The 12,548-nt window shown below is 47.5% G+C and overlaps 1 protein-coding gene across 3 annotated transcripts in view; it reads left to right on the forward strand.

The window, feature by feature from the left end:
• glra3 (glycine receptor, alpha 3) overlaps positions 1-12,368 on the forward strand; it is a 52,318-nt gene extending 39,950 nt beyond the window's left edge. The window contains exons 7-10 of one of the 3 annotated variants that reach the window (XM_080302285.1): positions 777-991; positions 2,440-2,589; positions 3,877-4,005; positions 12,230-12,368. In XM_080302285.1, the coding sequence (XP_080158411.1) occupies positions 777-991; positions 2,440-2,589; positions 3,877-4,005; positions 12,230-12,268 (533 nt within the window). In that variant the 3' untranslated portion in view covers positions 12,269-12,368. Of the gene's footprint in view, positions 1-776; positions 992-2,439; positions 2,590-3,876; positions 4,006-5,803; positions 10,962-12,229 lie in introns of those variants that run through there. The other 2 variants (XM_080302283.1, XM_080302284.1) reach the window with 2 other exon arrangements.
• Positions 12,369-12,548: the final 180 nt, after the last annotated feature.

Consider the following 12,548-nt stretch of genomic DNA (forward strand, 5'->3'; position numbering starts at 1 on the left):
AATAATCCACATTTCACAGTTTTACTCTTTGGTTCAGATGTGGATACTGTATTGTTCTTTCTTTGTAATTGTTTATGTTTAAGTTGTTTGTTGCTGGTTTTTAGTTTGTTCTTTGTCTGTTTGGGAGCTGACACAGTCTCTATGGAGATGGGTTTTTGGGGGGTAGCAGGAGGAGAGAAGCTGCAGAGAGGCGTGTAAGACTGCAGCTCTGCTTCCTGGTCCCAACTCTGGATAGTCATATTTTGGGGGGTTTAATAAATTTGTCCATGTTTCTAGAAATGAGAGCTGCTCCATCCAAAGTGGGATGGATGCCGTCTCTCCTAACAAGACCAGGTTTCCTCCAGAAGGTTTGCCAATTATCTATGAAGCCCACATCGTTTCTGGGACACCACTCAGACAGCCAGCAATTTAAGGACAACATGCGGCTAAACATGTCACTCCTGGTCTGATTGGGGAGGGGGCCAGAGAAAACTACAGAGTCCCACATTGTTTTGGCAGAACAGAGTCAGAGTTTGACCCGCGGCGGGTGTGTCGCCGAGTGGGTAAAAGCGGTTAGACACATGAACAAGTTGGTGGTGTCTTAAACAGAAGCCCCAGGTACACATATGTTACAAGTATCATTACTGCTAAAGGAGGCCGAGGGACAGGTGAAGCGGCCATGCTGCTAGCGAGTCGGCTACGAGGTGGGAGTATCCTCTCGCCCCCGTCGCTCATGCCAAAGCCTATGTTGAAGTTTTCCTGTCTGCAGGTTTGTGACTGTCGCTCCTTTGTCACAGGAAAGTTCACCTGCATCGAGGTGCGCTTCCACCTGGAGCGTCAGATGGGCTACTACCTGATCCAGATGTACATCCCCTCCCTGCTCATCGTCATCCTGTCCTGGGTCTCCTTCTGGATCAACATGGACGCCGCACCGGCCCGCGTGGCCCTGGGCATCACCACCGTCCTCACCATGACGACGCAGAGCTCAGGCTCCAGGACCTCACTGCCTAAGGTGTGTGTGTGTGTGTGTGTTGTTCGTTGTGAGGCTGTAATGATGACGCGGTTCACAGTAGGCGGTCCTCAGCCGCCGCTGCGTGTCCAGCAGAGGTGATGCTGCATCCATGTCTTCTCTTCTCTCCGGCAGACTCAGCCTTCCAACCATTCCATCTTTTTTTCCTTCCCATCACAGACTCTCAATTATTCAATCAGTATTTATTTCTACAGCACATTTAAAAAGGGAAGTGTCCATGAAAGTGCTTCACACAAGGCAGATTCCAACCAATGGCAACAAAAACAGTTAATAAACAGGTTTAGTTACAGTTACAGTGACAGTTACAGTTACATAGCACAAATGCAGACCGGGTGGAAGTCCGAACTAGTTTGCTTCAAAGGCTAGGTGGAACAGGTGAGTTTTTAAATGATTGAATGGAGTCTGACATGCGGGGTTTAGGTGCAGCCATTGCAGAAGCTTGGCACTTCAGTTGGTATTGTGGAGGTGTAGCTGCTCTGCAGCAGAGTAACATCTCCATCACAAAGTGCTGCCGTTCCTACCCCAGAAAAACAAAAGCACACACTCAGCTGTTCATGATGTAAAACCTCACAATTCAGAGCAGCTTCCACCACAGCCCAGACAAAGCTCCTGCATCCACTCTGGAGACAGCTGGTGAAGCAGAGCAACACAAAGCCTGCAGGCACGGGGGTCACACAGTGACCCAGGGACGTTTTGAATGTGATTGGTCGATTGGACAGGGGTTTATACATGTTAATGTCTCATCTGGAGTTTGCTTTGGACCAGGTTAGGTCTGCGGCAGATGTTACCATGGTGACGTGCTGCTGAGTTTTTGTCCTCCGCCATCTTACCGGATGTTTTGCACGCACAAACCGAAGTCTGTTTATTCCACACATCATGCGTCTGGCAGAGCGTGAGTGAGAACAAGCCCCACAGTCCTGCTCTGGTATCGTGTATGCATGAGAAACAATCAGACACGGAGCGCTCGTTACATAAGCCTTATTAACTCATCAGCACACTCATCCCTCCCTCACATACTGTACACACACAAAGGCTAGGCCGAACAGCTGTGTGTGTGTGTGTGTGCGCGTGTGTGCGTGCGTGTGTGTGTGTGTGTGTGTGTGTGTGTGTGTGGAGGTTAGGAGGTTTCTCATGTTTCCAGTGCTTAACAGAGCTTTGCACTCCAGTATGTTACATGTGTCTGAATAAGTCATCGTTTCATAAAGGAGGGCAGTTACATCTTCTTGACACCACGGGTGTCACAGCAGCGCACTCAGACACACACACACACACACACACACACACAGCTGCAGCCCTGAAATAAAGTCTATAATTATTGCAGAAAATGAAACATCTGTGCAGTCGGAGTTACGTTTGAGACTCACTGTGAACTTAAACCACTGACGGTGAGCGCCTCCAGCCTGCTGAATGAAGCGTGTGTGTGTTTACAGGTCTCTTATGTGAAGGCCATCGATATCTGGATGGCCGTGTGTCTTCTGTTCGTCTTCTCTGCGCTGCTGGAGTACGCCGCCGTTAACTTTGTGTCGAGGCAACACAAAGAGCTGCTGCGCTTCAGACGGCACAACAAGAATAAGAGCAAGGTACAGAAAAGTCCCACACACTGCACAGCACAGCGAACGCAGCACCATCCAGAGTGAGGAACACCTACACACAGTTTGTGACCTGCATCCACAGACTGATGGACCGCTGTGACTCGTGTGCTCTGGGCTGAGGCTGCCACCGTGTGGTGACACGTTGTTGTTGCAGCGTTCTGCTCAGAGACGGCACGAGGTGAGAAAGGCCCAGATCCAATCCGGCTCACTGTGAGGAGCGCAGGTCCACGCCGTCCAGGCTGAGGCTGAGCACCCCGGCTGAGGGGAACGCTGACAGCAGCACAAATCATTCATCGTGGGAATTTTCAGCCTCGTCCGATGTTTAGAGTTCAGGAAAACTAAGGAAAACTTTGACTCGCTGCATCCAGGAAAAAATCTCTTCCAACTTCTGTTATTTAAATTTTTCATATATCTGTGCAGAAGTCATGAGTACACTTTTGGCCCATCCCAGGGTGGAAAAATCCCTGAAAGATTTCAGGATAAAAGTCTGGATTAGCTTTAGACGTGTGTCACGTATAAACCTGCACACACATCTCGTTTGTTTCTATGGAAACACTTTTGAAATGTGCTAACTCGTTATTTTTATTCTTATTAGAATTTATAGAAAGACAGAGATATGTGGGAGCATGTCAGAAATGGATTTATCACTTCCATCTGACGTTTGAGCTTCCAGCTCAGCGTGGAGCGCCAGGTCGGATTGGAGCTGGGCCGGAGAGGGAGGAGGAAGTGGTGGAGGAATCGGTGCTTCTCGCTCCGCATGTTTGAGTCATCTCGCTGTATCGGTGCATGACGCAGCATGTAACCGCATCAGTGTGATGATTCTGTGTTTCTGCAGCCATCCAACCCGGATGAGCCTGAGCTCGGTGCGTGATCACGACCTCGGCGGGCTGGAAGATCAGCATTCAGTCAACTCGCCAACACAAACGTGTCACTGACACGTCCTGATGAAAGCACAGACGCTGAGCCTGTGGGTCTGAAGACTGAATGTGAACAGAGACCTGCAGACACACTAAGTCTACTGTTTAACACAATGAAATAAAAACAAACACACATGGAAACAATTTTGGAAAAGAAAACACATAAAAAATCATTTTACGGTCGATTTAGCTCATAGACAGCGTCTGATGCAAATCCATCAGCGTTCCTATCTGTGCGTCTGTGCAAGCAGCTGAACGTTTCCCTGCGTTGACTGAACGGCTGAGCGGCCCAGCCTGCTCTTTTTCTTTTGTTCTTCCTTTTGCTTTCTGTTGACGTGTGCATGCTGTCGGTCGGTAGATCAGTGGAGGTGCCGTTGATCCAGAGGAGCTAGCCGAGTCCCTTCGTCGTATTAACACTGACGACGGCCTCAAAGCGGCAGAGCCTCTGTACGGATCTATGACCAACATCTACACCAGCAACCACGGGGTAATGCCACGCTGCATGTGTGTGTGTCTGTGCGCATGTTTCTCTTGCAGGAGCTCCTCCTCCATCAGTCTGACACTTTTCACACAGCAGCTTCATAAATAAGACAGGATGTGTTGAAGGAGTAAAATGGTGACACGAACATAAACGTATTTCTCTGATGTGTGCGAGTCGTGACTGTTTCTGTGGTTTTTAATGACATATTTCCAGATGAGTGCACATCTGGATCAGGACAGTTTGAGTGAGCATGTAAAACTTCAGCTGAGCTTAACTGTGCTCAGAAATGTCTTCAGCTTACAGAGTATGTGTCGGTTTGTCCAGACAAACACGCGGCCGCTCAGTGATGATGAACAGCTGGAGGCTGGGACATTGTCTCCCACCGGCCGCCTGCAGAGCGGCCTGACTGTGTGGACAGTCTGAGGATGCTGTAAGCTGACAGGAAGTCTGTGAGCCAAAGAACAAAAATCACAGGACGCCAGCACAGACTCTGACATCACTGTTTATCCACAGGCATGGTTTTTAAATGATGATGTCACTCATTAAGGGAACAAAGGTATCCACACCTGCCTGTCCTGAGTGTAACCTGATACCTGCTGTTTGTCTCACTGGAGGGTTTCCAGCATCAAAGCATCTGAGTCTGGTTTAAGTCCAGACTTTGACTCGGACGCTCCAGAACCTTTATTTTGTCCCTTTGAGCCAATCAGAGGCGGAGCTGCTGGTTCCTGCGTGGTTAGTCTGATGCACACGTGACTCAAAGCTTCAGAAAGTTCAGCTTCTGTCTCGTCAGCCCTCAGAATATTATCCTCCAGATGTTTGTTGGCAGATGTGCGACGAGACTTTGTGATCTTCTTGGTCAGCAGTGGTTTCTGCTTGGACTCTCCCATCTTTGCCCCGCCTCTTTCTTACCGTTGAGTCGTGACCTCTGACCCTAGCTGAGCTTAATAGATGTTGTTCTGGGCTCTTCTGTGACCTCCTGGATGAGTCGGCGATGGTTCCCAGGCTCTCAGCGTGGGTCGCTGGAGTCCCACAGCCTTAGAAATGTCTCCGTCACCCTCTCAGGCTGATGATGTCACTGACTTTGCTCCTCAGCTGCTTCTTGAGATCGTGGCGTGCTGCCGTTTGAGATCTTTCAGTCTGCTTCAGTTGGTCTTCGTCTATTTTAGTGATGGCAGCAGGCCTGGCAGTAATCAGACCTCGTGATTTTTCACGCAGGGCAGGAAGGTTTGGATACATACAGCTGTTTACTGATGGCTGACATCTCTCTGCACATTTAACTGAAACCGCAGCTGTAACACCTGAACTAATCTTTAGATTATTTTTGTGAATCAATGGCTCCCAAAAACATCTTCATCCTTATTATGATCTCATATACAAACATTTCTCGGCTCAGTGTCGTCACATTTCTGCCTAAAATTTGATTCAAAAGCACGCGGCAGGTGTAAAGATACCTTTTGTAATTTCCTCAGCAGAGTTTAACTAAAGCTTTCACCACCAGGGGGCAGAGTTTAAACTCTGAGCTAAACTCTTAATGACTCGTTGCACTGCTGGTTTCTCTTTAACGCCTCACAGCTGGTGTTTGTCTGTAGGTCAGCTTCAGAAGGTTTTAAACAGGAACGTAGAGAAAGTAGCTCCGAGCACCAACCCGAGGAAATCTGAATTCATTTGCTTCTTCGTTTTTGTGCTTCGGTCAGGTGTGGTGCCTCGCTCAGAGGCCAAACCGGTGAACAGATTCACAAATAATCCGTGACCCCCTACCCCTTCCTCCCCTTGCTCCTCCTCTTCCTCCTCGTCTCTCCAACAGGAAGGGGGGGCACATGAGAGCAGGCTGACCCCTGCTGCCGCCGTGACCTCCACCCCGAGTAACAGCAAGGAGTCGAAGGCCAGCGCCAACAACGCCGTGAGTGCACTGAACACGCCGGGAGCCACGGCGCAGAACGCTACCCAGAATGCACCTGCAGCAGCCAGTGGGGGTAAAAGCATGGAGGAGATGAGGAAGCTGTTCATCGACCGAGCCAAAAAGATTGACACTGTGTCGAGGGCCGGCTTCCCGCTGGCCTTCCTCTTCTTCAACATATTCTACTGGGTCCTGTACAAGATACTGCGGCACGAGGACGTGCATAAGCAGTAGAGACAAAGGACGAGAGATTATTCAGACGCAGGCGCACAAACATCTGCATTTCCTTTTCCATGAACCCCAGAGAGCCAATCAGGATGATCTTTGTCATGAAGGATGGATAAACTGGATCTCTGCCTGAAAACCACAGAAAACTTTTTTAAAGGTTCATCTAGTTAAAAATAATCTTCTGATAGTCTTTGATACCAAGTCTGTGATGTTGAAATTAAAAATGTTGTTGAAGAGTGCGTGGCAGACGTGACGGAGCAGCAGAGAGGGCGCCACGTGTCGGGATTACGTCCTCCACGTGGAATTCATTCTTTTCCAGTCTGATAATATTTTAGTGGTGGAAAATCTGACCTGCCAAAGACAAAGTGGGGGATTTCAGTTAACTGAAACCAGCTCGATCAATAGCGTGAAGGATACTGTGACTCACGGCCAGCTGGGCTGAACGTCTCAACCACACGTAAGTGCGAGAAACTGCAGTTCCTCTAATGGCCTCTAGAGGGCGGCGCCAAAAGTGAGTCAGCGCCTGTAGACTCGTAGACCATCTGGTCTCTGTAGCTGATTTCACCATTTGTAACAACTCTATCCATTTAAACTGTAAGGCTTCGCATTATGAGGGGCGTGGCCTCGTGATAAACAGGTGGGTGGAGACACAGGCAGTGTATCAGTCAGCACAGTGGTCTTGAGTTTGAAGCACAGCCTGCAGCTTCACTTCCAGGTCTGCTGTGTTGTGTATAACAGGTGTGAGGATTCGATTTCCCTGAGAGGCCCAGACGCTGATGCAGTCTCAGCGATCACAGGTCTGCTATCAGCTGAACGTAAAACTTCTGGAAGCTTAAAAGTATTTAGAAAAATAACCAGTAAAAAGACAAGTGTGTAGATATCCTGTGTGCTGTGGACGTATCTCATCAGCATACTAATGTAAAAGTCTGAAAAAGCCGGATTCCCAGACTGAAATGCGGCAGGCGGCGTGCAGCTGAGCTCGGGCTCCGGGTGGAGAAGTGCAGCTTAGATCTGTCTGTCTCTGCTACAGTTAAAGCCTCCGTCGCTCCACCGCAGTCTGAAGTCTGAAAAGTGTGAGCTCGTCTGTTTAATCCTCTGAAACAATACTGGTTCAGACAAAGATTGCACATAAAAGACAGACAAAGACACTGTACCATAGTCCTGAGTTTTCTGTGAGTTTTAGTATTGTGTCTGTTCTCGTGACAGATCGGTTTCAGATCAGCTCAGGCTGACCTGATCTGAAACCGCCTGGAAAGAAGTGAAAGCCACAAACCTGAGAAGGACTCTGATGTCAAAGCCTTAATGTTACCGTTCTGGCTGCCAAAGGGGAAGCGATTACATGAGCTAGCCTGGTTAGCAGACTGCATGTAAGGGTGTGGCAAAACAAAGTGTCATCCAAGTAAAAACCTTGAATTTCGCTCACCAGATACGACTCCAAGTGCAGTGACCTCACAGCAGCCATGTTATTGGTCACATGATGTCATGGCTCCAAAAGGCTCCGAAAGCACAAACACGGTCCAGAGGTCCAGTTCAGGTGAAGCTAGCAGCCGCCTGTGTCGCCATCCACCTGCTGCAGAGGCGGGAGTCTATCGGGACTGGCTCACTGCCTCTAGTGGACGTCAGAGGAACTGCAGCGCTGGTTTCATCTTTCAGCTGAAGATCAAAACACTTGAGCCGCCCAGTTCAGGTTTCCTCTCCATTTAAAGTGACGCTTGCAAAAGAAAGAACAGCCAAACAAAAGCTGTGCATTTTTGCAGCTTTCTGTTACTCAGCATCATGGGATCTGTGTGAGTCAGGTTCGATGCACCCATTGTGAGAGTTGTCCTTTCTGCACTGATTTCCTCCCTGACACGCTGACAACGCCCTGATGTTTCATTACAGATGTGTCATACATGCTTACACGACCCACACACTCAAACCTCACTGCGTATGTCGGGAGTGGCCGTCCCACGCTGCGGCGGCGGCGGCGGCGCACAGTCACACTGGAAGCTCACACTCACTCCCTTTAAGAACATGCGAGCAGCTAGACCCAGGTTCATCACATTTCCAGTCTTCATTTTCATTTTTTGTGCGACAGAGTTTTGACATTTGAAATTCATTTGGAGAAAGTGTGAGGTGCAGTCAGTCGCTTCAGCTTTGTGACTTTAGTTCAGGTCTGAAACGCAGCGATTCTCTGCTTTGCTTGTTTTTGGGATGAATTACTGCTGGCTTACGTCACTTTGACCGTTCACGGACTTTCTTTGGAATTTTGTTGTGTTTTCTAGGAAGCAGTGTGGTAACTTTAATTACTTTCAGCTGCTGACATGAGCAGTGAGGGGGGAGCTGCAGCATTCAGTCATCTCCTTTTATATCCTGCTGCAGTCATTTGGCACGTTTAGCCAGTTTCCTAATAATGAAACCTCATTTTCTGCACAAAGTTCACTGACACTGTGTCACAGTGATGTAATCGCTGCAGCAGCGCAGGGAGAAGGCTCCAGGTTTGAGGACTCTGCAACGAGGTGAGGAGGCGAGATTAACCAAACGTTGTTCAGGTGTCTTCTGTTCAACAGGACTCGGGTAGTCGTGGTCAGCCTGTTCCAGCTGTGATGCCAGTTTAGCCCTTTTATTTGTTTTTGAGAAATCTTTGTTTGTTTAAAGCGAACAGAATGTGATGGCGGCACAGTCGCACGCTGCTCTCCTCTGTGCTGTGTGCAGCACTCCTGTTGAACCAGCTTCACGCTCAGGCCACGTTTGTCCAAACTGTTTCCTGGAAGGATGTTCAGTTAGCTTAACACGACGCCGTCGCTGCGTTATTTACATCACTGTTTCCCTCCCAGAAATATTTGCATAGTTGTGATGAAAACAGCCGGCCGTCTGCAGCTGTGTGCAGACTCTGCATCACATCCTGACTGTGCACGTTTGCGTCATGTCTCTCATTTCTGTGCTCGTGTCCATCGTCTTAGTCCACAGTCAGATGTGCTGATTACTGCTTGGTATAGCGTTAGGACACAGTCGGTGTGGAAATCTACTTGTTTTGATGATGTCCCAGTTGCGTTGCTGCTTTATGTGCTTTGATTTTGTGTTTTTGGTCAATTTTATGCAGCATGTGTTTCAATCAGCTGATTTTCAGAGAGTGAAATAAGTTCAGATTTAGCAGCTCAGGTTCAGAGTCGGCCTGGAAAGAAAGGCTGTGGCACAGGGAGATGACACTGTGACGTAACAGGTGTGTAATCTATTACATCATCTTTACTTTTTGTATTGGAGATTATGGTAAATGGCCTGCATTTGTATAGCGCTTTACTCAGTCCCTAAGGACCCCAAAGCGCTCCACACTACATTCAGTCATCCACACATTCACACACTGGTGATGGCAGCTACATTGTAGCCACAGCCGCCCTGGGCCGCACTGACAGATGACTGATGTATCGGAATTTCAGGAGCGGGACCACGCCTCCAAACACGCTTCTCCGGCTGTCACCTATATCGGTTCCCCCAGTTCTGCAAGCCGATCATTCTCGTTTACATGCCCCTCCCTCCTTGTTCTCCACTCTTTAGCTTCTTCACTTCTATTTCGTCCACGGGGATCCGCCCGGGAGCCTTCGCCAGTCCCCTTCGAGGCCTTCCCCAAACCGCAGCTCAATTCATGTCAAAGCATCACTTTTACCTGCTAAAACGCTACCAAACTTACATGAGGACGTGGGCCCAGCTGTGAAAGATAATTCGTTACATCATCCATTACATTAACTTAAAGCGGCCTCGTCTGTTCTGTTAAAAAGACCATGTTTAGCTACGTGTCACAGCCTGTATAGAAAAGATGGATTTTGTAACACTGCCAAATGTTTTTAGAGCCAGAAGTGACCGTACTTACAGGAGAAAGTTATTAGCTAATGCTAGCCAGCCTGGTTAGCAGTCTGCATCCACAGGCAACAAATACCAGCTGATCACTAAAATCACATTAAAAACCTGGAATTTCACTCAGTAAAACTGACTTGTTGGACAGTAACCTCACAGCTGACATTTGATGGTCAGATAATCATTAAAACAGCACAAACACTGTCCAGAGGTCAGTTCAGGTGAAGCCTAGCAGACAGCTAGCAGCTAAAGCCGCCTGTGTCCTCGGCCTATCAGGAGGAGAACGTGTTTCTGCGGACTCACTGCTGGAGCCTCTGCTGGACGTTAGAGGAACTGCAGCCTGTGTAGATGTTTACTTCTGTTGGAGCAGTCGGTCACATGTCCGTCACTCTGGATGAGTTTACAGCACTGTTTTCACTCTGTGACACACACACACACACTGTACATTTGTGTTGTCGGTCCGAGGTTATTCATTTCTTTGAAACACAAATAAGGTTTAAAATCTTTAAACGTTCATATCGATGTGTATCTGGATCTGTGTGCTTTGTTCTTTTTGCTTCTGTTTTATGGGCCGAGCGGCTCATACAGACTGTCTGAATCCAGCTCGGCTCTGGAGCCCCGAGGTCCCTCGCTGCATCTGGATACGAAGAAAATAATTTCACAGCCATTAATTTTGCATCTGTTGTGTTTGTATTTCTACTTGCGCTGTGGTGAACGTGTCAATTTGTGGACATAAAGTTGTCGAGCTGTGTGCGTACTGCGACTCTTTGTTCACTGCACTGTAAAAACAAAGCCGACTGCCATCACGTCAGAGCCGCTTCGGGTCTGACAGGTTTTATTTCATCACCGCATCCTTGTAGTCGTTGAACATCCGTCAAGCATTCCTTCTACATTCCAGTTCAGAGCGCACACACACACACACACACGTTTTTGTAAAATAAGCTGTGCATATTTTACATGAAACTCTCTCAGACTAAAATAAACTTGGGAGCCACTTCTTAACAACGATGGTCTGCTGTTTCTTGTTTCTAGTAACCGTAAGAGACAAACGTGCTTTCTGCACGTCGCAAAGAGGAACTCAGATGGACCGCGCTCCGGTTTTAAAAGGTTAAAGTTCTTCACGAGGGCTCTGCAGCACCTGTAGCTCAAAAAGCCTCAAAAGACTTTAAGATCCAGAGACGATCAATCAGAGCCCAGAGCGTCTGCGATTATAATCAGTCAGAAATTTCATAAAATAATCTCAGAATTACTCGATTTATTATTTTTGTCTCACACTTTGTCTTTTACATGCTCCCCTTTAAATGTTCTCTCTCGTGTTTCGCCTACTTTAGTGTGTTTATACCACCTCACTGTTATCTGATAACGAAGGCTAATTTTAGTCCACTATTGGATACGATTAGAGAAGCTCTATAGGGATATATGCTCGTTAGACAGGAGTCCATTGAGATGAATGGTCCCCAAAGAGGATGATTCCTGTCCACTCGAATAATAACTGAAGGTTTAGTTCTTCCTTTTGGAATTCGTGAGGACTGGATCTTGTGGATATTATGAGCTCATTGCTCTTTTAGACATACCTGTATGGAAACATAAGACCTCCTCAGTTTGGGTTCATATTGAATCATCAGTGTGTCTGAAATGTGAAGCCGACTGGAGAACGAGGAGCTACTGGACTTTCATCAAGCTGAGCAAAAGCTTTAAGATATCTCGAAATGTCTCTGCAACAGTGTCGACGTCTCTGACATTAACAAAGCAGATCTTTGTTGTACAGACAGACCGGGGCGAAGGATTTGGGAGGACTTCAACTATCTGGGAAAAAACAACAGTTTAAAATCCTGCACAGACTTCGTCTGTGACACAGTCGCCCTGATTCAAAGCTTAAGCTTTGTTCACCTCCATTAAGGAGGAGCTACATACTAACATGTATACACGCATCGTTGTTATTATTGTTTATGTCGTGTTGTTGCTGATTCCTTGTATTACTGTGCATGTACTGTTGTATTTGTAAGTGCATACACAGACTTAACTCGCTTCACTTTAGCTTTATCACTACAACACAAATGATTTCCTAAAGGTGCATTAATATCTCCCGTTTCTGCTGTCGCCACCTGCTGGCCACCAACAAGAATGCAGGTTTAGGAGAGCAGAGCAGGAGGAACATGTGTCCATCTTTATTATCCAGTTTGTGCACAGCGACCTCACTTCCTGTGATGTTTGCCGTCCGGTCCAGGCTGGCCTCACCTGGCACACAAAATATTGCCTCTGCTGCTGTTTCAGGTCCTCGGAGATCCCAGAAATCTAAAGAGCGCCTGCTGAACACGCTGCAGATCATCTCCAGATCCAAGAATGAAGGAAGGATGTACAATAAGAAGGTCAAAGGAAGAGAGCGTGTACAGGAAGTCAGAGGAACGGAAGCGTAGTGATGTTCCTCGATCTAAAGTGTGCAGAATATAAATAGTGAAGTTCATGAAGATACAACAGCTTTTCCTTTCCTCATGTGTCTTTATTATTTTTAAAGAATAGAAGGAAAACACACTGGAGCGGGTGGTATTTTCACATATTTGGTCATTATCAGCTGCTGGTTCCCATTCAGTGT

Source organism: Astatotilapia calliptera, chromosome 6, assembly GCF_964374335.1.
Source record: "Astatotilapia calliptera chromosome 6, fAstCal68.1, whole genome shotgun sequence".
Taxonomy (NCBI): domain Eukaryota; kingdom Metazoa; phylum Chordata; class Actinopteri; order Cichliformes; family Cichlidae; genus Astatotilapia; species Astatotilapia calliptera.